The following is a 25,754-nucleotide window of genomic DNA, read 5'->3' as shown; positions in this document are numbered from 1 at the left end:
ATCTTTGCAGCTCCTTCAGTGTTATCTTTGGTGTCTTTTTTTGCATCTCTGATTAATGCCGTCCTGTTTTAATGTCTTGTTTTTCATCTTAATTATTGTCACAATAAAACAACAACTTTCACCTTTAAAGTGGTAGGCATGTTGTGTAAATCAAATGGTGCGAACCCCCCAAAAATCCATTTTAATTCCAGCTTGTAATGTGACAAAACAGGACAAATACCAAGAGGGATGAATACTTTTGCAAGACACTGTAGATGTAATACTTGGTCTAACATTAGCTAAGCTAAGATACTTAAAGCTAAACAAAACGCTATACTAATGCTAATCAGTGAAGTTGGTTACGGTCACCTCCCCAGCAATAGCTATTTGACCAGCTAGCCAATAGTCGACTAAATAATATATTATGTGAAGAGCCAAGTTGTCCAGCAAAGTAGGGAGAATTAGGTGGGGTTTATATTAGACCATATCAGCAGATCATCAGATTAACGTTTTTAAAACGATTAGTGTGCACACAGCAACACCAATACACGGATACGCTCGGCTCCGCAGGCATCCTGCGCTCCAAATCACTCCACCCTGAACAGCGAGTGCCCTCTGGAGGGTGTGCACTCCGGCCCTGCGCAGCTCAGAGCGCGTGAGTGAAGTGCACGAGCAGTGATTCAGGACTGAGCCGCTGTGTGTGTGATCTCAGCGCATCTTGCAAGTGGAAGGATGGCAAGCCTAAAGACAATCATAACTACACAATGGGCAGTATTTGCATCAGTATTTGCAGTATTTTCATACTTTTATACTCTTTAATGAAAGGTGATACAAGGCGGAAGTCCGTGCCGTTTTTCAGCAGTCGCGTCACATGACCAACGCCAGCGAATCAGGAAGGTGGATGTCACAGTGACGTTGTCCAATGACGACGCCAGCTAGAGCTCAGCACAGCGTATCCGCGTATTCTCAATGTTTACACAGCACCGGACCAGACACGATCTGGATTGAATACGTGGACCCTGGCGGATTCCCGTTTCCAGGCGTTTTAATGTAAATGGACAGTGCATCCGCGAAGAAAACAAGACAGATACGGTCTAATGTAAACTTGGCCTTAGGCTAGCAATTACATCCAGCTAGGTTCACTACTAGGCTATCGAACATTAAGCTAACTCTTATATTGTGCAGATAAATCCAGTAGCTAAATTTGCTAGCATATGATGGCTGTTATTCTCCCAGGATAATGCGTATCTTGTGTATTCAAACTATTGTTTCTTTTAGCTAATCAGCATTTAAGCCTATAAGTCATTTATCCCTGCTTGTTTAGAGCTGGTTTATATTGTCATTATAGAAGCTCAACCAACTTCACTAATCTTCTGCTTTGGAAATTAGATCTTCTCTCTACAGGTATGAGCTCACATCACACCCTGCAGGTTCTCTAAATACCATTAATACCATTCTAACCACATCATGTCACACACGTCAGCCCAGCACAAAGGAACCACTACAGTTGTGACGTCATGGAGCAAACTCTGCCGCTCATAGTGCCGTAGGGACACACCACCCAAAGTGTATATTAGAGAAGAAAAACACTGATTCTCTCCCAGAGTACAAGGGCAGCTTTGACTTGCAGCATTCTTATTACCCACTTGCTAAAATTAGACGATGCTGTTCAGTGATGCAAATGGCGTCATTGTCTGCAGTTGCCGATTCCCCCAACCTTTGTCATGGAACGTGTAGGTGTCAGCCAAACCATAAAGACCATCTTTCATCTCCTCTTTGCCTAGAAGCGCTGATATTGCTCTCTAATAACAAAGACAGGTGAAGGACTGTCAATAGTTATTTGAGATTTGCAGAGTGATTTGATCAAAGGAAAGTACAAAATGAATCATCATAAATTGAGCAGCGCTCTTTTGCAGAGGTAGGATGACTGGATGAAGGTTTCTCTTTTTGCCAAATCCAGGAACCTACAGGATTACACTTACAAAATTGGCCCATTATAGTTCACTATTTGAGTTCAACCATTTGGAGGTGCAATAGTTGTGTTTTTTTTTTTTTTTTTCTTACTTGTACAAATAACCTGGAAGATATTTAGACCATGATAAAAATATTGGCTGGGAAAACCCGTTTAGAAAACTGACTTCCAGTCCAGAATGCTTGTTTGTGTATAGATGGCAGTGTTGTAGTCAAGACCATCTAAACCAAGATCGGCTGGTATCGAGACTGAGACCAGACCAAGACTTTTAGGGTTGAGACCAAGTCAAGACCAAGAGCAAGGCAGGACCAGACCAGGACCAGACCAGTGCGAGTTCTACACTGCATGACACACTTACGATAAAATGTTGAACATTACTGGTCTTGGTCTTGACTCGAGATGAGACTGAGGCCTTCAAAAAGTCTCAAGACCAAGACTGATCTCAAGTACTACAACATTAATAGATGGGCCACCTACGTGCCACCACAGATCCGGGTGGTGAAGATTTGTGAGCATGAGTGGGAATGGGGGTAGGCTCAAGGAGTTTAAATCCTGGTCAGGGTCCAGGTGATCCACCTACCTTGTATTTTTGAGAGGTAGAAGGAAATCTGAGAACCCATTTGAAACCCATGTTGACAAAGGGATAAAACAAAACTCGACAGAAACAGTAACCCTCTCTATCCCTCGCATGCTACATATTGCACAGAATTTCAGTTTTTTTTTAAAAAGGTTTTATATTTGCAAAGCATTTGAATATTAACGAGCCTGTAATTCTTTATTACCATATACTCACCGGCCACTTTATCAGGAACACCCACACCCCTGCTGTTTGATGCAGTTCTGTAATCAGCCGATCCCTTGACAGCAGCACAATCCATCAAATCGTGCAGATACAAATCAAGAGCTTCAGTTAATGTTCACTTCAAACATCAGAACGGGAAAAATTACTGTGATCTCAAAGTGTGACTTTCTTTCACTGTGGCATGGGTGTTGGTTTGAGCCAGATGGACTGGTTTGAGTATTTCAGAAACTGCTGATCTCCTGGGGTTTTCACACACAACAGTCTCTAGAGTTTACACAGAATGGTGCAAAAAAACAAAAAACACTGAGTGAGCGACTGTTCTGTGGGTGGAAACAAACGCCTTGTTGATAAGAGGTCAGAGGAAAATGGCCGGATTGGTTCGAGCTGCCAGGAAGGATATAGTAACTCATAGCAACTCTTTACAACCGTGGTGAGCAGAAAAGCATCTCAGCATGCAACAGCAGAAGAACACATTGGGTTCCACTCCTGCAACCAAGAACAGGACTCTTACGGTAGAATCAAGAACAAGTTTCTATTAAAGTGGCTGGTGTATGTACAACACACAGGCTTTAGGCTACATCCACACGACAACGGCAACGAGATTTTATTTAAAAAAATATCGGGTCCACATGGGCAACGGATCAGTAAAATTATCAGGTACATATGGCAACGCAACGCTTGCTGAAAACGATGCAATACACATGCCACACCTCTACGTGCGCTGTAAGACGGTCCCATCGGAGACACCAGAACAATAGAAGAAGTAGGATGCATGCGCATAAACCCCTTCTTCTACCCGGCGTGAAGCACTCACAGGAACAAGCACACAACAACAAGAAGAAGATGGCTGCGACTACGCGAGGAAATCGTGCCTTCTGTGTGTACAAATTAGTTTTATTAGTGTGCATAGTTTTATATAACTTAATTTTCTTATTGTGTGTGAACATTTTGAAAAGCAGTCTTATCCAATAAAAAAAAAGAAATTCAAGAAATGGTTCAGTTACTTGTTTATTTAAAAGAAAAGCTGTATACAAAAGTGAATGCAATGCAGTGGTTCATACAAAACAGCGAGAGTGCTGCTTGTTCTAGTCATGTGGTTGTGACGTCATCGTAAACAAATCCGTTCTACTCATCCAGACGACTTCGCAACGGCGCCGTTGCCAGATTTTTCCACTCTGGAACCCGTTCTCAAAAAATATCGTTTTGGGGCACCCAAAACGCCGGTGCCGTGTGGACGCCAGGCCGAAACGATAAACAATTTTATCAGATTCACCTGAATCCGTTGCCGTGTGGACAGGGCCTTAGAGTCACTACATGTGCTCACTTCATAGTGTAAGACAAAACCGTGTTCTTGGATGTGGGAACATCACTATAGATATAGTAGAACGCTAATGGGGAAATTACCAAATGTACTGATCTTAAAGGACATTGTTGCATGTTAAACCAAGCAAGAATGTGTCTCCATTGAAACCATTGTTGCTGTTGTGGTGCCATTTTTATAATCACCATCATATAAACACACGTCATTGTCTGTGGTCTGAATGTAGGTCAAGTGCCTTCATCCTGTGAAAGTAGTTGGTGCTTGAGTACTCTGAGTCATGGGTTGGAAACTACCAGACTCTAGCAATAGCTCGACTCTGGCTTTTAGGACTGTTTATCAGTGAACTCGACTTGTTTATACGAACACAGTAGTCCACTTCTCTTTCTCTTAGAAACATAATCTGTTTATCGTAACCTTCGTATACACTCCGACAGAGTCCGATTACAATGTGAATACACATGCCAGCAATTTTCCATCCGTTCATGCTAAACATTCTTACCACAGTGATAATGCAATTATTGAACAATGCTGTGCGACAGGCCTGTGTTTTTATGGGTCTGGTGGAAAATGGACAACGATTACAGCTTTTAAAACAAGGTCATTAAAATTGACTGGCAATAACCATCTTCACACCGATTTCTAATTAATTATAGATCTTAACTGCGGTTAACTTCCTCCGCCTTGTGTTTCATCCATGCACGTCTTAGTTGTTAAGCTAGCATTGTACATTATTGGAAGTGTCACAAAAGTCAGACTGAGAGTCACGTCCATGAATTTCAGTAATCCAGGGAATATTAGAAGCTTGTAGTTGGACGATGACGGTCTCGGCATGCTGTTTAATTTTTAATTGATTGTATCTTGAGCTGAGTAAAAGTCTAATACTTTCAGACCATTGGTGCGCGTAAACGTGTAATTATAGTGTAAATGTGTGCTCATTGGGCAGACAGTGAATCAACCATGATTAAGCCAGTGTAACGTGAGCTCAAATCTAAATATGACGTCTGTAGGAAAATCCTTGGGCCCGATTCAGGTCTTAAATACGGTGCCTTGCAAAAGTATTCATCCCCCTTGGTGTTTGTCCTGTTTTGTCGCATTACAAGCTGGAATTAAAATGGATTTTTTTAGGGGTTAGCACCATTTGATTTACACAACATGCCTACCACTTTTAAAGGTGCACTTTTTTGTGTGTGTGTGACCCAAACAATAATTAAGATGAGAACCAAAATCTGGAGTGTGCATAAGTATTCACCCCCTTTCGTATGAAACCCCTAAATAAGAGCTGCTCCAACCAATTCACTTCATAAGTCACATAATTAGTTGATTAAGATCCACCTGTGTGCAATCAAAGTGTCACATGATCTGTCACATGATGTCTGTGTAAATCAACCTGTTCTGGAAGGACCCTGACTCTGCAACACTACTAAGCAAGCAACATGAGAACCAAGGAGCCTCCAAACAGGTCAGAGACAAAGTTGTGGAGAAGTATAGATCAGGGTTGGGTCATAGAAAATATCCCAAACTTTGAATATCCCAGGGAGCACCATTAAATCCATTATAGCAAAATGGAAAGAATACGGCACCACTACAAACCTGACAAGAGAAGGCCACCCACCAAAACTCACAGACCAGGCAAGGAGGGCATTAATCAGAGATGCAACAAAGACACCAAAGATAACACTGAAGGAGCTGCAAAGATCCACAGCGGAGATGGGAGGATCTGTCCATAGGACCACTTTAAGCAATACACTCTACAGAGCAGGGCTTTATGGAAGAGCGGTCAGAAAAAAGCCATTGCATAAGAAAACACATTCAGAGTTTGCCCAACAGCATGTGGCAGACTCCCCAAACACATTGAAGAAGATTTCTCTGGTCAAATGAAAAAAATTGAACGTTCTAGCCATCATGGGAAATGCCATGTGTGGTGCAAACCCAACACCCTGAGAACACCATCCCTACAATGAAGCATGGTGGTGGCAGCATCATGCTGTGGGGATGTTTTTCATCTGCAGGGACAGGAAAGCTGGTCAGGACTGAAGGAAAGATGGATGGCACCAAATACAGGGTGATTCTGGAGGAAAACCTGTTTGAGTCAGCCAGAGGTTTGAGACTGGGATGAAGGATGCAGGACAATGACCCTAAACATACTGCTAAAGCTACGCTGGAGTGGTTTAAAGGGAAACATTTAAATGTCTTGGAATGGCCTAATCAAAGCCCAGACCTCAACCCAATTGAGAATCTGTGGCGTAACTTGAAGATTGCTGTACACCAACGCAACCCATCTAACTTGAAGGGGTTGGAGCAGTTTGCCTTGAAGAATGGGCAAAAATCCCAGTGGCTAGATGTGCTAAGCTAATAGAGACAAACCCCAAGAGACTTGCAGATGGAATTGCAGCAAAAGGTGGCTCTATAAAGTATTTACTTTTTTTGGGGGGGAATACTTATGCATACTCCAGATTTCTGTTTTGTCATCTTAATTATTGTCACAATAAAAAAAAAACAATGTGCACCTTTAAAGTTGTAGGCATGTTGTGTAAATCAAATGGTGCTAACCCCCCAAAAATCCATTTTAATTCCGGGTTGGAATGTGACAAAACAGGACAAACACCAAGGGGGATGAATACTTTTGCAAGGCACTGTAGATGATTGACCTCAAAACCTAACGATTGTTTATATAGAAGACCTCAGCAGTGTGGTCTAAGAGAGAGGGCAGCAGTGCTGACATTTTAAATATAATTTGATGCATACCGTATATAAATATTCAGCATCCACCTTATACCTGGCTGTTTTTTATTCTTGATTCCGTCTCAAGTCAGATGTTGGCATTTTCAACGTGTGCCTAGAAGGTTGTGAGTTCAAATCCTACTGCCAAACAGCTTGGTTGAGTCCTTGAGTTAGTTCCTGAGGTTGGACTGTCTGAACAGTGTGCTTGGATAGGCTTCATTTAAAGGTCACACTGGAGAAAAGAGGGAACAGACTTTCTTTTGTACTTCTCAATCTTCTAGTAAATTTTTGTATGGCCCGCTTCTCAGTAACCTTGTTTTTATTGCAGTGATCAGGTTCTGAGAATAATTCCCAGCAGTCCCGGGGAGATCCATTATCTCAAACAGCTTTTTCAGAACATAACGGTGAGTCATGCTTATTTTATCATTAACACCATGTAACACACAGTGTGAGGTGCGTTTCCGTGTATGCTATGTCATGTCTTGCTTATTCATTGGTTATTTCTCAAAGCAGTCATTGGATACGTTATAAAGGTGCCAGTGTGTAGTGATTTTTTTTTTAATTTCACTGTTTAACAGTCATGTGAATCTGAAGGTATGAATAAATGGCACAGAATTATCTACCATTAATCTTTCAATTGTTGTCATAGCAAGATACCATTAAAAGCCCCACTAAAAAGATTTACTTTTGGGTTATCAAAATACAAATTTAGAAGGGCACTCGGACAGGACAGACCTCTGCCAAGGACAATAGTTGACTCTTCTATACTATGCAAGTCTGCAACCGCAACCACTTTATATGTCTGGATATATTTCTAAAATTATTAGAATTGTCTGCATGTGCATACCAGAGGATTACTGGTACCCGTGGATGTGGATTGTGATGTGGAGTCCTTGTATTTCTACATTGGTTATGTTTTGTCACTATTGACCTTTCTGCCATCTACTGGATTTTAAGATGTATGGCAAATGTTGTATCTCGCAGTGTTAGCCAAAATTTAAAGAAGTTCATGGATCTGCTTCGTGACTCCTATGCACTCCAATTTAATGGGTTCTTCCTTGGCCCATGCAAAACCCTTCCACCAAGTTTCATGGAAATCGGGTGGGTAGGTTTTGCACGATCCTGTTTGGAGTCAAACAAACCACACTGCAAACCTAACCTCCTTGTCGGCGGTAATGATACTGAAAACCAATTTGACGGAAATGGCAGACACTTTCAGCATCCATCCAAGTGTAGTTCAACATGAACACAATCCAGTGCAATTTGACTGATATGGCAGATGACCAAGCACATGCCTTTTTCAGTAGCCCATAATTTACATTACAGCCATTTAGCAGATGCTCTTATCCAGAATGACATGCAACATACCCAGAGGAGCCTGGGGAACAGTAGAGAGTTAGGTGCCTTGCTCAAGAGCACTTCAGCCATTCCTGCTGGTCCAGGGAATCCAACCAGTGACCTTTTGGTCCCCAAACTACTTTTCTAACCATTAGGCCATGGCTTCCCCCAATAATCAAACCTATAGGAGATTATCGTGTTTGCTTGTCACTGACTGCTTCAAAGTATGGGATTCCATGAATTGTTAACCCAGTGATTTATACAGTGGTGCTTGAAAGTTTGTGAACCCTTTAGAATTTTCTATATTTCTGCATAAATATGACCTAAAACATCATCAGATTTTCACACAAGTCCTAAAAGTAGATAAAGAGAACCCAATTAAACAAATGAGACAAAATATTATACTTGGTCATTTATTTATTGAGGAAAATGATCCAATATTACATATCTGGGCGGCACGGTGGTGTAGTGGTTAGCGCTGTCACCTCACAGCAAGAAGGTCCGGGTTCGAGCCCTGGGGCCGGCGAGGGCCTTTCTGTGTGGAGTTTGCATGTTCTCCCCGTGTCCGCGTGGGTTTCCTCCGGGTGCTCCGGTTTCCCCCACAGTCCAAAGACATACAGGTTAGGTTAACTGGTGGCTCTAAATTGACCGTAGATGTGAGTGTGAATGGTTGTCTGTGTCTATGTGTCAGCCCTGTGATGACCTGGCGACTTGTCCAGGGTGTACCCCGCCTTTCGCCCGTAGTCAGCTGGGATAGGCTCCAGCTTGCCTGCGACCCTGTAGAAGGATAAAGCGGCTAGAGATGATGAGATGAGATTACATATCTGTGAGTGGCAAAAGTATGTGAACCTTTGCTTTCAGTATCTGGTGTGACCCCCTTGTGCAGCAAGAACTGCAACTAAACGTTTCCAGTAACTGTTGATCAGTCCTGCACACTGGCTTGGAGGAATTTTAGCCCATTCCTCCATACAGAACAGCTTCAACTCTGGGATGTTGGTGGGTTTCCTCACATGAACTGCTCGCTTCAGGTCCTTCCACAACATTTCCATTGGATTAAGGCCAGGACTTTGACTTGGCCATTCCAAAACATTCACTTTATTCTTCTTTAACCATTCTTTGGTAGAACGACTTGTGTGCTTAGGGTCGTTGTCTTGCTGCATGACCCACCTTCTCTTGAGATTCAGTTCATGGACAGATGTCCTGACATTTTCCTTTAGAATTCACTGGTATAATGCAGAATTCATTGTTCCATCAATGATGGCAAGCTGTCCTGGCCCAGATGCCGCAAAACAGGCCCAAACCATGATACTACCACCACCATGTTTCACAGATGGGATAAGGTTCGTATGCTAGAATGCAGTGCTTTCCTTTCTCCAAACATAATGCTTCTCATTTAAACCAAAAATTTCTATTTTGGTCTCATCCATCCACAAAACGTTTTTCCAATAGCCTTCTGGCTTGCCCTTGTGATCTTTAGCAAACTGCAGATGAGCAGCAATGTTCTTTTTGGAGAGCAGTGGCATTCTCCTTGCAACCTTGCCATGCACACCATTGTTGTTCAGTGTTTTCCTGATGGTGGACTCATGAACATTAACATTAGCCAATGTGAGAGAGGCCTTCAGTTGCTTAGAAGTTACCCTGGGGTCCTTTGTGATCTCGCCGACTATGACACGCCTTGCTCTTGGAGTGATCTTTGTTGGTTGACCACTCCTGGGGAGGGTAACAATGGTCTTGAATTTCCTCCATTTGTACACAATCTGTCTGATTGTGGATTGCTGGAGTCCAAACTCTTTGGAGATGGTTTTGTAACCTTTTCCAGCCTGATGAGCATCAACAACACTTTTTCTGAGGTCCTCAGAAATCTCCTTTGTTCGTGCCATGATGCACTTCCACAAACATGTGTTGTGAAGATCAGACTTTGATAGATCCCTGTTCTTTAAATAAAACAGGGTGCCCACTCACACCTGATTGTCATCCCATTGATTGAAAACACCTGACTCTAATTTCACCTTCAAATTAACTGCTAATCCTAGAGGTTCACATACTTTTGCCACTCATGTATATGTAATATTGGATAATTTTCCTCAATAAATAAATGACCGAGTATAATATTTTTGTCTCATTTGTTTAACTGGGTTCTCTTTATCTACTTTTAGGACTTGTGTGAAAATCTGATGATGTTTTAGGTCATATTTATGCAGAAATATAGGAAATTCTAAAGGGTTCACAAACTTTCAAGCACCACTGTATCTTGAGATGGAAAGCTCACTGTTGCAGTTGAAAAGTTTTTCTTCCAATTGGGAAACTGTCCATGCAAGCCTTCAGGATTTTGAAGCTTGTGGCTAGAAAAGACAGCAGATATTTCATTTTTTCACCTGTAAGTGGCAGATCAGAGACTGAAATTGCTCGCCAGGTTCTCATACATTAGTAGGCATGTCAGACGCTCGCTGGCCATGCTGTGAAAACTGCGCATGCAGACGTTCATCTAAGTTTCCATATCGGTCTTGCTTAACGCTTGAATATTTCCTATTGTGAATACTATCATTAAAAATCTTATTTCTGCTTTCCAAAGAAATGTATCTGGTTAAAATCTGTTCAGTACTTTGGGAGTAACGGCAGGTTGAAGTTGGTACAACAGAGTAAAAAGAGCTGTGAATGAAGATTCAAAATGGCGTCTCGTGTGACGTCGTGAAACTGCCAGTGCTTTGTGAATCACGGGAAAGCAGTCAGGCTCTCTGTGTGTGTGTCTCTCTCTCCTGATCGGTTTCTGACTGGATTTCCCATGAATATCAATCAGATAACTTTTATAGGGATGTTCTCTCGCTCTCACTGTTTCTGATGGACTCAGCAAAATTTTCCATCAGCTGGTTTTTATGTTATGATTCACAGGAGACTTTGAAGTGAGTTTTCATAGCTTTACCTACTTATTTTTTCAAATAAAACTGATTCCTGTAAATAAATAACTATTTTAGAATATAACTCGTTGTTTTGATGAAAAATACTGAGATCTTAGTGGTCGAAGTTAAACAAAAAAAACAAAACGGAAGTCAGAAACACGAGTGTCCAATTTCAGTTCAATTAACTGGAATTGTTTATTTGACGTGGACCAGTTTTTTCAAGGTTCACCTTGAAAGCTGTGAATATTAATCGAAATAATCATTATTTTTTTCGTGGTGCGGTTTCCATCAAATCCTGCACTCTGATTGGCTGGTGAGCGGGTCCGTATCCTACGATACGGACCCCAGTTACGGACCCCGGTTACGGATCTCTGGCGACTCGCTCGTTCACAACAACATTTTTGTCAACATTTTTCTTTTTTTTTTTAAGATTTGTTTATAAGATTATCAAAAATTTTATAATTTTTGCCAGCATTTCTCAGGAGAATAGCATTAATTTTACATCATGGATAGCGATAATGACAGTGTTCACAGCGAAAGCGAGTTTTACTACCCTGAGGAAGAAGAAATAAAAGAAAACATTTCAGGAGAAAGCTAAAAACCTGTAACTGTTGCTAACGCCGAGCAAAAGTATGACTGAATCCTCATCTCATTATCTGTAGCCGCTTTATCCTGTTCTACAGGGTCGCAGGCAAGCTGGAGCCTATCCCAGCTGACTACAGGCGAAAGGCAGGGTACACCCTGGACAAGTCGCCAGGTCATCACAGGGCTGACACATAGACACAGACAACCATTCACACTCACATTCGCACCTACGGTCAATTTAGAGCCACCAGTTAACCTAACCTGCATGTCTTTTGGACTGTGGGGGAAACCAGGGAGAACATGCAAACTCTGTACAGAAAGGCCCTCGCCGACCACGGGGCTTGAACCCGGACCTTCTTGCTGTGAGGCGACAGTGCTAACCACTACACCACCGTGCCGCCCTGGCTGAATCCTGAATGACTCAATTTTGTATAAATAGGGGACTACATAGGCGGCAAAATGTAGTTTTTTTTTTTTTTTCCTGCCATGGAAGTGCACTTGTATACCGAGGAGGAAGCCATTTGCATTACAGCCATGAATGAGGATTCAAAATGGCGGCTCGGCTCGGTTTTCCCTTTCGGGCGCTCTCATTTTCTGTTAGAATTTGGTTAAGAAAAAAAAATATATATTATTTACCAGCTTAAGGTCGGTTCGTATGGTGAAATACCGTGACCTCGGCCTTGAATACTGACCTCGGCCCAGAGGGCCTCGCTCAGTACTTTCAAGACCTCGGTCACGGTATTTCACCATACAGACAGGGTGTTAGAAATAATCCTTTTATTACTTTTTTTATTGAGTGTACCAATTTTACTGGTCTTACCTAAGTAGCATAATTAATACTAATTTGCATAATTGTTTTACTAATTTTTCAAGCTTTGTATTCAGAATACAACCATCTATGTGCCGCCAATTTCCATGTCAATATCTTGAAAAATAGAAACGCTATTAAGAAAAAACATTTGATCTCATTGGTTAATGAGGCCCATTTTGGACCATGTGATCCTCATACAGAATATTACGGCAGTTTTCTCAAAATTAAGCCGTTTTTTCAATCTTTGCTTTGTAATGTCTCAAGAACAGATAAACATATTTTAATTCTGTAAAAAAATGTTCTTGTTCATTCAGTTCTGAGTTCAATGAGCAGTTTCAAGCAGTTGGGACTGAATTTGAATTTTCACCTGAGATGCCGAATATTAGGACATGGTTGTATCCATCATGGACACAAAATAGTAGACCATGGACCATATTTGTGATGACATCCCTGCAAAGTTCCCAACACTTTGAGCTCAGAAATTGGGCAGACTTTCCAAACAGAATTTGTCATTTGCTACTTAGACACTGAAGTGATCTGTATCAGTACGGAGATGAGCAGCGGAGGAGTTAAAGTGCTAGTCTTACAAAAATGACATCACCCCTGGAAATTATACCTTCTAAAACTAGACATGTTGAATAGTTTACTGTCTAATTTGTATTTTAATGAGACCAGGAACATGTTCTATTTAGCTGGTAAAGTTTGGTTCTTTGAGTCCGCCATTACACGAATGCGTTCCTGGTGAATTATTGTTAATTCAAAGGAAGTGATGTCATGCGCAACGCTTGAAAGTTCATGGCATTTCTGGCTTCGTCTGCTTTGCAAGGTGTACCACATTTTTAACGAATTTTTTATTTTTTTTTTAAATTCCAAAACAAAATTAAAACCAAAGCATGCCTCCTAAGAGGTGTGTCGTTCAAGGCTGTTCAAGTGTAGCCCATTAAAGTGGAATTTTGACCCGTTATAGCCCAAAGTCGGCAGGACACTTACAGAATGAACGGGTTCGATTTGTACGGACAGGACAGTTTGGTGTCTGCGCCATACATTTTGAAAAAGATAAATTTATGAGGCAAATTCACATAGAAGGATTTGAGCGACGTCTGGTAGACGGAGCAGCTCCTACGATCTGGAAACAAAAGTCAGAAGCACCATCCCAAAGAACTCACTGCACAGTAAGGGTCAAGCTTGTGTTAGTCACTTTCAGTGCTGGAGCCAGCAGAAGTGGGTGACATGTTGTGCCATACGCATTGTGTGCAGCGAGCGCACAGCAGCCAGGAGTTTGTTCGGCTTCACCTCCAAAACGAAGTTGCTCATAAAACTACAACCTTTTCTGGTTCTAACAGTACCAGTTAGGACCCTGTAGACCCTTTCTATTCTGTGCCATGTTGGGTAGAGGGGTGTGTATGTGTGGTGGGGGTCAGCGCGCAATTACCGTTATTGATTTTGATTTTTTACTAAAATCACAGTATCTCTGCAACTATAAAATAGTTTTACAACTCCACTCTCTCATTCAAGTACTCCTGCACCTCTCACTCCAGACTTTACAAGACCGCCATCATCAAGTCCACCTCTTTCCTCTGATTTACAGTGTGATAATTGCCTACCTCTGAGATCAGATAAGAAAGCTCGGTGGTCCAAAATTAAAAGGCTGGAACGTTAAATAAAACAAAAGGAAACCCAAATCCAAGTCAATCAGAGCAGCTGGGTGAATACATTTAAAACTATGGTTGATTCTCCGGTAACTGTTTCAGCAGGTACATACACTACCGTTCAAAAGTTTGGGGTCACTTTGAAATGTCCTTATTTTTGAAAGAAAAGCACTGTTCTTTTCAATGAAGATCACTTTAAACTAATCAGAAATCCACTCTATACATTGCTAATGTGGTAAATGACTATTCTAGCTGCAAATGTCTGGTTTTTGGTGCAATATCTTCATAGGTGTATAGAGGCCCATTTCCAGCAACTCTCACTCCAGTGTTCTAATGGTACAATGTGTTTGCTCATTGCCTCAGAAGGCTAATGGATGATTAGAAAACCCTTGTACAATCATGTTAGCACAGCTGAAAACAGTTGAGCTCTTTAGAGAAGCTTTAAAACTGGCCTTCCTTTGAGCAGATTGAGTTTGTGGGGTCGATTAAATGCTCAAAATGGCCAGAAAAATGGCTTGACTATATTTTCTATTCATTTTACAACTTATGGTGGTAAATAAAAGTGTGACTTTTCATGGAAAACACAAAATTGTCTGGGTGACCCCAAACTTTTGAACGGTAGTGTATACAGGTTTTATTTGTGCTATTATTTTTTTTTTAAATTTCCTTTATTTAATCTGACTTCAAATCCATTGCATTCTTAAGAATGTAATGGATCTGGTGTGCCTAAAGTGTAGGTGTAATTAATGATTTTGTGTATTCAAGATTGGATATGATGCACGTGATCCCGCCCAGGCGTGACAGTCAATGCGGAAGTTGGCTGGGAGTTGTAGTTCTTAGACACAAGATGGCACATGATACCTACAAAAGGCTCGATCCCACAATACCGATAACTATAAATAAATCAGTCCCCTGCAGTTTGTGGTTGGTCGTCACACCAGACCGATAACGATACCTATAGCCCAGGCCTGGGTTTATCAATAACGGTGAGATTGCTTCTGGACCGATTTATTTTATTTTCCCAGACCTGAACCTGATCCGATAAAACATCTGACCGATCAGGTAATTGTTTACATGTGGCGTTGTCTGAGCACATGCTGTTTTTGTACATCCTTGTTGTATCAGTGAAGGAGAAGCTGATTATAGAAGTATCAAAGAATCCCATGCTTTATGAAGACAAGCACAAGCTGTACAAAGATACAGCCAAAAAGGAAGATGTATGGAAGATCATTGGCAGTTGTGTGTGTGTGTGTGTGTGTGTGTGTGTGGCCGTGTGAGATCAAAAACCGAGATTTGAGTGCACAGCTACACACACACTTTACCACAAATACTATCTGTGGATCATGTAAAGATTTTGCAGTGCGAGGTCTCAGGTCTGATACACTTTCCTATGCGCTGCCAAATAGCATCTCATCTCATTATCTGTAGCCGCTTTATCCTGTTCTACAGGGTCGCAGGCAAGCTGGAGCCTATCCCAGCTGACTACGGGTGAAAGGCGGGGTACACCCTGGACAAGTCGCCAGGTCATCACAGGGCTGACACATAGACACAGACAACCATTCACACTCACATTCACACCTACGGTCAATTTAGAGTCACCAGTTAACCTAACCTGCACGTCTTTGGACTGTGGGGGAAACCGGAGCACCCGGAGGAAACCCACACGGACACGGGGAGAACATGCAAACTCCGCACAGAAAGGCCCTCGCCGGCCACGGGGCTCGAACCCGGACCTTCTTGCTGCGAGGCGACAGCGCTAACCACTACACCACCGTGCCGCCCTTATCGGCGAACTTTACAACATATTTGCAGGGGTGAACTGTAATAAAGTACATTTATTTGAGTACTGTACTTAAGTACACTTTTTGAGTATCTGGGATTGTTTTTTTTTTTTTTAAGAAACTTATGACTTTAACTTCACTACATTTGAAAGACAAATATCGTACTTTTCACTATATCAAGGTCCTCGTTCCTATGAAGCAGCTTTGAAAGTGGATGGTTTCTTTTCTAAAACGTGATTGGTTGTTTTGCAGGTGACACTGAAACAACTTCTCAGTAATCACTCGGGTCGCGTCACGTCCACTGACTATAAAATCAAGTTCAGTTTCTCAGCAGCGTTATTTGAACATGATCAGTTGATGGCAGAATGGAAGGAGGCGCTTCTTCTGGGGAATGCTCGCACCCATGGCCCACGAACCCATGTTTCAGTTTTCTGAAAGGATTAAAGATTTGTTTTATTTTAAATGTTTGTCTAAAACGAACCACATCACGGCCTACAAAAACTCGCTCTCCAACCTGCGGGAGCATATTGAGATATATAAACGTTTTATTCCAAGAGAAAGCTTGCAATGGAGTTGTCTGTGCTTTTAGAGCTAGCGATAACATTACAATAGCTATGCAGTCTGGTTAGTCAAATGACTTTCTATGGATTTTCCCGCCAAGTTGCCATCGCCTTGTCCACAGCTAACGTTTACACATAGCTAGTTAACTTGGACACTGTTAGTTAGCATGCAAACATGGAGTTACGCTAACATGAATAACGTTAACTTATCTGAAGTCCTTTCAGAAATGCTTTAGCATAATCTTGCCAAATAAACAATGTAGAAATCTTTTTTCTTCTAGTAATGTTAGCTACCCAATATGATTTCAAGTTTGAAAAGAGTTTGCTAGCATGTCAGGTGGTGCGTCACTGACTATCTAGCTTAACGTTAAACCACCATGATGGCACAGCATGCGTTCATTTTGTCAATCCAGTAGGTTGCTTCAGAGGCATTAGGTTTTGTAAGCGTTGTGGCAATAATACAACGTGTTGAAAGAAAATGTACTTAAGTATTTTTAAAAGCAAGTAGTTCAGTACTTGGTGAAAATTTGACTGGACAACTTTCACTTGTATCAGAGTAACATTTGACCAGTGGGATCTGTACTTTGACTTAAGTAATGAAGTTGGGTACTGTGTCCAGCTCTGCCTTTTTGAGCATATCGCACACAGAAAACCCGGGATTTTATGAAGTCATTTCCACAAGACTAGCACTTTAAGGATCTTACTCAAGGCTTTGTAGTAGTACTGGGATCTGATCTCACAACCTTCCGGTCAGTAGTGCAGAATCTTAACAGCGGAGCTACCACTCTGTCATGCTTGTGATTTTTATTTATTTATGTTTTAAATTTAATTTACAAATGTCATTGTTGCGCCAGGAGGTGTGGCTTGTTGTCTTAGCAACCATATCGTTATCCTTTACTTGCTGTAGAAATGCTGAAAATTAAATGGGCTTCCAGGCTAATGGAGTGACCATTGAATTTAAAGTACTGATCACAGTTGGTATCTTCTTTAAATAAAGTTGAAATTACTTAGAAAAATGTGATAATTTGGGAGAATTTTGACCCCAGGAGAGCACCAGATGATGGCAATCAAAGCCACGGCTCTGCAGAGTGGAGGTAATTGGAGATCATGTGTCAATGGTGGAATTGAAACACAGCTGGGGGATGGATGTGCAAGTCGCTCAGGAGATTCTCCATTTGGGAATAATTATGTTCTGGTTAGAACAGAGAAAACTGCTGGTTTTCATTGCAGGATCAAGAGTTTGATTGTTCTAGTTTCTATTTTTGTTTGAGAGTAAAACCGAGAAGACGCTGTTGATGGTTGAGCTTTTGTTTGGGTTGAAGGTATTAGTATAAATTTCTTAGTGTCAGGGTCTAATACAGAAAAACAATTGTTACATATTTGAAGTGTTTACTGTACATATGTTCTTAATGCCGAATAGTACAACTTTTTATTGTTACCCTTTTATGTAATTGGTTATACAGAGTGGCTAATAGATAACAGAGTTTTCAGAAATACATCAGAGACGACTCCTCTGATGGTCAAATTCTGGTCAGCCCATGTTTAGCTGATTTTCTTTTTAGTAATGATGCATTTAATGTATTGATTGCAAATCTATTTATATTTGGGCACATATAACTGGAGAAACACTATTGCTTAAGTAACTTTAAGTTTATTGTGTGGAAATAAAACCCAAACACCCGAAGTCAAACATACAATCATAACAGCAGGGGTACTTATAAATCACTGAGATCTGAATTTTATGCCAGCTTTTATATGATAGTCGACTCCAGAATTGTTGGCAATTATGCATGTAATGATTCACACGATACTGTACATGATTCCATTCGATTCATGATCTTGGGCTCACGATTTGATTTTCCCATAATATGGTTGACAAAAATTAAAGAAATTTTATTCCCCCAAAAATGCAACCTTTACTTTCCTATTCTTTATCAACTTAAATGTTCCTTTTATTAAATTTAAAAAAAAAATTCTTTCGTTTCACTTTCTTAATAACAAGCAATAATTATTGAATGAAAATATTCCTTTTATTAAAAATGAAAAAAGTTGACCTTTTCTAAATAACATTTGTGTAAGACTTTGAGCGGGTGGGTGGAGCACAGAAGTACGGCAGGCCAGAACTGCGTTTTCAAAACTTTTATTTTCAGCTGTTACAATCCCCCAGTACCACAGACACGCGCGCGCACACACATCAGTTGTCTGGTTGGGGAGAGAGCTCCCTTCCTCTGCTCTCTCTCTCCTTATATAGGGCGTGGGAAGACACACAAACACAGGTTAACAGACATCAGGTGCAGTGATTCTGCCACTTACCTTCCCTGACTCCGCCCTCCGGTCACAGACCGACGCTTGACCATGCCCCCGCTGCCACAATTTGCTTCTCTTTTCTTTAGCTTTCAGCAGTCTGTAAAAAGAGCTCTGATTTCTTATTAAATCTATTTGTACAGTCAATCACACAACATCTCTTTCCCATTTGTAGCGTGAATAGCGTGTGGGTGGAGCACAGAGGATGGCAGGACAGAGATCAAGGTTTACAGAAGGCTTTATTGCAGAACTTTTCAGTCTCGCAATGTAAACCGACAGTCAGAGACACGCACGCACACACACTGTCGTCTCTGCTCGGGAAGAAGCTCTCTTCCGCTCTCCCTTTCCCTCCTTAAGTAGGGCGCGGTTTACTGGGGAAAACACACACAAAACATAGGTTAATTACCCTCCGGTGTCGCGATTCTGCCACTTACCTTCCCTGACTCCGCCCTCCTGTCACAGAGCGGCGCTTGACCACGCCCCCACTGCCACATACCCCCACCACCTGACTCAGGCCGGGCACCCGTCCGGCCCGCAGCCGACTCCCCCCCCCGACGGGAGAGGAAGTCCGCCACGACCATCTGCGCCCCCGGCCTGTGGACCACCTTGAAGTTGAAGGGTTGGAGTGCCAGATACCAACGGGTGATCCGCGCGTTGGCATCCTTCATGCGGTGGAGCCACTGGAGGGGCGCGTGGTCCGAACAGAGGGTGAAAGAGTGCCCCAGCAGGTAGTAACGGAGGGCGAGGACCGCCCACTTGATCGCCAGGCACTCTTTCTCGATGGTGCTGTAGCGCCCCTCACGCACTGACAGCTTTCTGCTGATGTATAGGACGGGGCGATCCTCTCCCTCCACCCGCTGGGACAAAACAGCTCCCAGCCCTCTGTCCGACGCATCCGTCTGCAACAAAAAAGGGAGAGAGAAGTCAGGGGAGTGCAAAAGTGGCCCCCCACACAGTGCAGCCTTTACCTCAGAGAAAGCCCGCTGGCACTGCTCCATCCACTGGACCGGATCTGGCGCCCCCTTTTTAGTGAGGTCAGTCAGCGGGCTGGTGACATCCGAATAATTAGGTATAAACCTACGATAATAGCCAGCCAGCCCCAGGAACTGTCTCACCCCCTTTTTGGTCTTGGGCCTCGGGCAAGCCGCAATCGCTGCTGTCTTAATTTGGGGGCTCACCTGCCCGTTACCCAAGTGGAAGCCCAGATACCGTACTTCCACACGCCCAATCGCACACTTCTTCGGGTTGGCAGTGAGCCCCGCCCGCCTCAGCGACCTAAGGACGGCCCTCAGGTGTTGCAGGTGCCGCTGCCAGTCATTACTATAAATAATGATGTCGTCTAGGTAAGCGGCCGCGTAGGTGGCGTGGGGCCGGAGGACCCGGTCCATCAGCCGCTGAAACGTAGCGGGCGCCCCAAACAGCCCAAACGGAAGTGTGACGAACTGGTGTAAGCCAAACGGTGTGGAAAAGGCCGTTTTTTTCCCGGGATAATGGAGTCAAGGGGATCTGCCAATATCCCTTCGTCAAATCCAGTGTCGAGTAAAAGCGAGCCGTGCCTAGTCGATCGAGCTTCTCATCAATACGAGGCATTGGGTACACATCAAATTTAGACACCGCGTTGACTTTTCTATAGTCCACACAGAACCGGACCGAGCCGTCGGCCTTAGGAACCAAGACCACCGGGCTGCTCCAGTCACTGTGGGACTCCTCGACGATGCCCATTTCAAGCATGGCCTGAAGTTGTTCCCGAACCACCTTTTTTTTGTGTTCGGGTAATCTATAAGGACGGCTGCGCACTACCACCCCCGGGGGCGTCTCTATGTGGTGTTCTATGAGGTTAGTGCGACCGGGCAGGGGCGAGAACACATCCGAAAACTCGGCCTGCAACTGGGCGACCTCCGTGAGTTGGGTCGGGGAGAGGTGGTCTCCACAGGGGACCGGAGAGGTACGAGATGCCAATGTCCCTTTTTGGACCTCCGGCCCCAGCTCCGCCTTCTCCGGAACTACCGACACCAACGCCACGGGGACCTCCTCGTTCCAGAGTTTTAGCAGATTGAGGTGGTAGATCTGTAGCGCCCCCTCCCTGTCCGTTCGCCTAACCTCATAATCGACGTCCCCGACTCGCCGTGTGACCTCAAAGGGTCCTTGCCACTTGGCGATTAATTTGGAGCTCGACGTGGGCAACAGAACGAGTACCTTATCTCCCGGAGTGAACTCTCTAAGGCGCGTGCACTTGTACAGGCGGGTTTGCCGTTCCTGGGCCTGCCACAAATTCTCCTGAGTTAGGTGGGTGAGCGTGTGGAGTTTTGCGCGCAGATCCATAACGTACTGAATCTCGTTTTTGCTCTGTGAAGGTCCCTCCTCCCAATTTTCCCGCAGTACATCTAAGATGCCGCGCGGCTTACGCCCATATAATTCAAACGGGGAGAACCCCATGGAGGCTTGGGGGACCTCTCGCACTGCAAACAACAAGGGTTCAAGCCACTTATCCCAGTTACGTGCGTCCTCACTTACAAATTCTTTGATAATATTCTTGAGGGTGCGATTGAACCGTTCAACTAAACCGTCCGTCTGTGGGTGATAAACGCTGGTGCGGATCGGCTTAATACCCAGTAGCCCATACAGTTCGCTCAGTGTTCGTGACATAAACGAGGTGCCCTGGTCAGTCAGAATCTCTTTCAGGATTCCAACCCGGGAGATGTCGTGGAAGAGGGCCTCTGCAATACTGCGTGCTGAGATATTGCGAAGAGGCACCGCTTCCGGGTATCACGTTGCATAGTCCACCAGAACCAATATAAAGCGGTACCCTCATGTTGACCGGTCTAATGGCCCGATGAGATCCATCCCAATTCTTTCGAACGAGGTCTCGATTAATGGTCGGGGCGCAAGGGTGCTTCTGGAATGGCCGCTGGATTTACTAACTGGCATTCGCGGCACGCCGTACACCACTTACGGATGTCGCTGCGAATCCCCGGCCAATAGAATCGGGCCATTATCCGGGCGAGTGTCTTATCCTGCCCGAGGTGTCCAGCCATGGGATTAAAGTGAGCCGCCTGGAATACCAATTCCCGGCGGCTCTTTGGAATTAACAACTGGGTGACCCGCTCTTTTCGTCTGAGTGTCCTGCGTCACTCGGTATAACCTATCCTTCAAAATAGAAAAATAGGGGAAGGACGGGGTAGCGTTCGGCTGGAGCTTTTGACCATCGATTACTCTCACTTAGTCAAACGCGTGTCGCAGAGTCTCGTCTCGCGATTGTTCCAGTGGGAAATCCACGAGGGATTCCCCAATAGAAAGAGGAGGGGCCGGGGGCTCCTCACTCTGTCGCGGACATGATGTAGACGGCTCTGCGACCGCAGCTCCAGCCAAAGCGACACCGGGACCCTCCCCTATCAACCGGCAGGACCCACTCTTTACTAGGCGTGCCATCAAACCCCGAAATCCCAGCCAATCAGTCCCCAAGATCAAAGAGTGGGTAAGGCGAGGATTAACCGCCGCCTTCACTATTGATTTTTCCCCTCTGAAATGTATGTGGACCGACACCAACGGGTAGTTGTGAATATCCCCGTGCACACACAACACCTTCACCCCTTGTGCTCCCCCCAATGCCTCGTCTTGCACCAGGCTTTGGCGGATCGAGGTCTGATTGCAGCCTGAATCCACCAACGCCTGATATGTAGCCCCTTGTACACTTACCGGTATGCGATACGCTCCGGCCCGATCGAGGGCAGCCTCTGGCTCGTCGGGTATCCGCACCACCGCCCCCACCTCCATCGCTGCACACTGTTGCTGCAGGTGGCCCGGTTCCCCGCAGCGCCAGCAAACTGGCCCGGGCCTTCCTTCTGCAGCTGTGTTCTGAGGCTCACTCACCTGAGGGGGGGAGACACAGACACAGAAGGGAGAAACAGGAGGGCACCACGGGTGCGGCGGGCCGGCTGGGGTGGAGCCGGCCCCCGCCTCCGTGGTGGGGGAATGGGGCGAGGACGGGACACGGGAGGAGGGGGGGAAGAAAGAGAGAGAGGAGAGAGAAGACGATGTCTTTGGTTGTCCTGCCGCCGGAACAGCCGCCAGATGATCCTCCGCCAGTCCTACGGCCTGATCCAGCGACGCCGGGCGGTGGCACTGGACCCATTCCGCGGTTCCGGCTGGTAAGCGGGCGATGAACTGTTCCAGTGCCACCTGGTCGATGATTCCCTCGGCGTCGCGATCTTCGGCCCTCAGCCACCGCCAGCAGGCGTCCCGGAGCTGCTGGCCGAACGCGAACGGGCTGCCGACTTCCTCCATCCGCAGCGCGCGGAAGCGCTGGCGCTGCTGCTCCGGCGTGCGCCCCACGCGCTGGAGGACAGCCCGGCGAAGGTCGGCGTAGGCCAGCCGGCGATTTGGCGGGGAGCTGTAGTGCGGCCAGCTGCGCCTCTCCCGTCAGGAGGGGGAGGAGGCGCGCCGCGCGCTGCTCCATCGGCCACCCCGAGGCTTCGGCGACCTGCTCGAACAACGTGATGAAAGCCTCGGGGTCGTCCTGCGGGCCCATCTTAGTTAAGGTGAGGGGAGACGGGCCCGCGGCCGGGGCGCTGGTGGACCCCGCCGACGCGAGGAGACGCCGGAACACCTCTCGATCTTCCTGCTGAGCCAGCACCAGGGCTTCGAAGCGGCGCTCCTGCTCTTTCCAGAGCGTGACGAGTGCCTGGTGCTGGCTCTGCTGAGCCGTGGCGAGGGCGTGGACCAAGTCTGCGAACGGGGAGGATTCCATGGGGCTGCAGGACTGATGCTCCACCTTCCCGGGTTTTGGCACCACTGTAGCGTGAATAGCGTGTGGGTGGAGCACAGAGGATGGCAGGACAGAGATCAAGGTTTACAGAAGGCTTTATTGCAGAACATTTCGGTCTCGCAATGTAAACCGACAGTCAGAGACACGCACGCGCACACACTGTCGTCTCTGCTCGGGAAGAAGCTCTCTTCCGCTCTCCCTTTCCCTCCTTAAGTAGGGCGCGGTTTACTGGGGAAAACACACACAAAACACAGGTTAATTACCCTCAGGTGTCGCGATTCTGCCACTTACCTTCCCCGACTCCGCCCTCCTGTCACAGAGCGGCGCTTGACCACGCCCCCGCTGCCACACCATTATTGAGCTGTTTTATTAGTTTTTTCGCTGCATTAGAGCTGTTACTTCCGCCTACAGTGAAGTCTCTTGCATTCCCACTATTGTACTTTATTGCACCCTGTGTTGTTTAAATGACACAATTACAGCTAGGAAAAACTAAGGTTACACAGTCTAATCTTGTTTTTTTTTATTTTTTTTATCGATTTGAATCGTCATAAATTTGTATTGCGATTTATCGTCAAATTATATTGTTATATTGCGGCATGGTGGTGTAGTGGTTAGCACTGTCGCCTCACAGCAAGAAGGTTCTGGGTTCGAGCCCCGTGGCCGGCGCGGGCCTTTCTGTGTGGAGTTTGCATGTTCTCCCTGTGTCCGCGTGGGTTTCCTCCGGGTGCTCCGGTTTCCCCCACAGTCCAAAGACATGCAGGTTAGGTTAACTGGTGACTCTAAATTGACCGTAGGTGTGAATGTGAGTGTGAATGGTTGTCTGTGTCTATGTGTCAGCCCTGTGATGACCTGGCGACTTGTCCAGGGTGTACCCCGCCTTTTGCCCGTAGTCAGCTGGGATAGGCTCCAGCTTGCCTGTGACCCTGTAGAACAGGATAAAGCGGCTAGAGGTAATGAGATGAGATGATATCGTTACATGCCTATTGGCAACCTGCAAAAAATGTACAACACTTACTGTATGTGGTAGTTAACATATACAAGGGTACTTCAAAAAGTTCTTGGCCTCACCTGGAATCAAGGGCGTAACTCCCATTTTGGGACATAACTGTATACTATAAAGCCTTATGTCACTGGCCACAAAAACTCAAATGAAAGGTGATCAAAGAAGAAAGGAGAGGAAAGAAAGCTTCGAGCTGGCGTGATGTTGCTCCAGGACAATGCGTCCATCCACACAGCACAGGTGGCAGGGGCAGAGGCAACCAAATGTGGCTTTGAACTGTTGCCCCGTGCACCTTACTTACCAGATCTGGCAACGTCTAACTTCTGTCTGTTTGCCAAACTGAAATCCCACTTGCATGGTCGCCATTTTCAGAATGATGAAGTCATCCGTGCTGTTGAGGAGGATCTGGAGGCTCAAGATGTGACCACGTTCCACGAAGGGATAATGAAGCTTGAACATCAGTGGACCAAGTGTATTGAAGTTAAAAGGGACTATGTTGAAAAAAATAATGCAAGAACAATCTTTCTCCTGTGACGTTTTCTGAGTGAGGCTGAGAACTTTTTGAAGTCCCCTCCTAGCATCTTTTTTAAACTACACTGCAAAAAAATGGCCTTTCAAAAAGAAGAAATAAAAGATTAAAACAAAGCATATTTGCTTGAATCAGGTGAAAAAAAATCTGCCAATGGAACTAGTCAAATTTGACTTGGTAAGATTTCTTAAAGTAAGATGAAAAATCTAACCTGTTTTTAGATAAAATAATTCCAAAATAAAATTGGGGAACTTATTATGTGAGATCTGATTAACTCAAAATAATCAAAATAGTTCTTATAACAAGATCGTACTTCTTACATTTAGCCATTCAAGTCGTTTTTATTTATTTCATTTTAAGGGTATTTCACTTAAATTCATGACAAAGTCTTAGCAGTGAAAACTGAATTTAAGATAAATATACTAATATTAGGATTGTTAAATTCTACAACTAAGCATTGCTCGCTTAAAAGATTCTCCTTTTGTGACCTGTAATTAGTAAAATACTCTAGATATGAGACCAGAGACTATCTTGAATCAAGTTGACGACACGTGTAGCATTGCAACAAGTTTTTTTTTTTTTTTTCCCCATTTCAACATTCAAACATTAAAACATCTCTTAAGATTCCACTTCCCCAGGACCTCAGGTCCCCCCCCCCAAAAAAAAATAAAAAAAAATAATAATAAAAAAACGTCTACGCATTTTGACTTACAGTGCTTACACAACGCCAAAGCAACAGT

General features: G+C 44.5%; 1 protein-coding gene across 1 annotated transcript in view; it reads left to right on the top strand.

The window, feature by feature from the left end:
• cpa6 (carboxypeptidase A6) overlaps positions 1-25,754 on the top strand; it is a 99,773-nt gene that overhangs the window by 12,280 nt on the left and 61,739 nt on the right. Inside the window, exon 2 of the mRNA XM_060899861.1 lies at positions 7,124-7,199. Within this exon, the coding sequence (XP_060755844.1) occupies positions 7,124-7,199 (76 nt within the window). The remainder of the gene's footprint in view (positions 1-7,123; positions 7,200-25,754) is intronic.

Source organism: Neoarius graeffei, chromosome 19 (assembly GCF_027579695.1).
Source record: "Neoarius graeffei isolate fNeoGra1 chromosome 19, fNeoGra1.pri, whole genome shotgun sequence".
NCBI classification, from domain to species: domain Eukaryota; kingdom Metazoa; phylum Chordata; class Actinopteri; order Siluriformes; family Ariidae; genus Neoarius; species Neoarius graeffei.
Note: the sequence above shows the minus strand (reverse complement) of the source record. Positions and strands in the feature narration are given on the sequence as shown.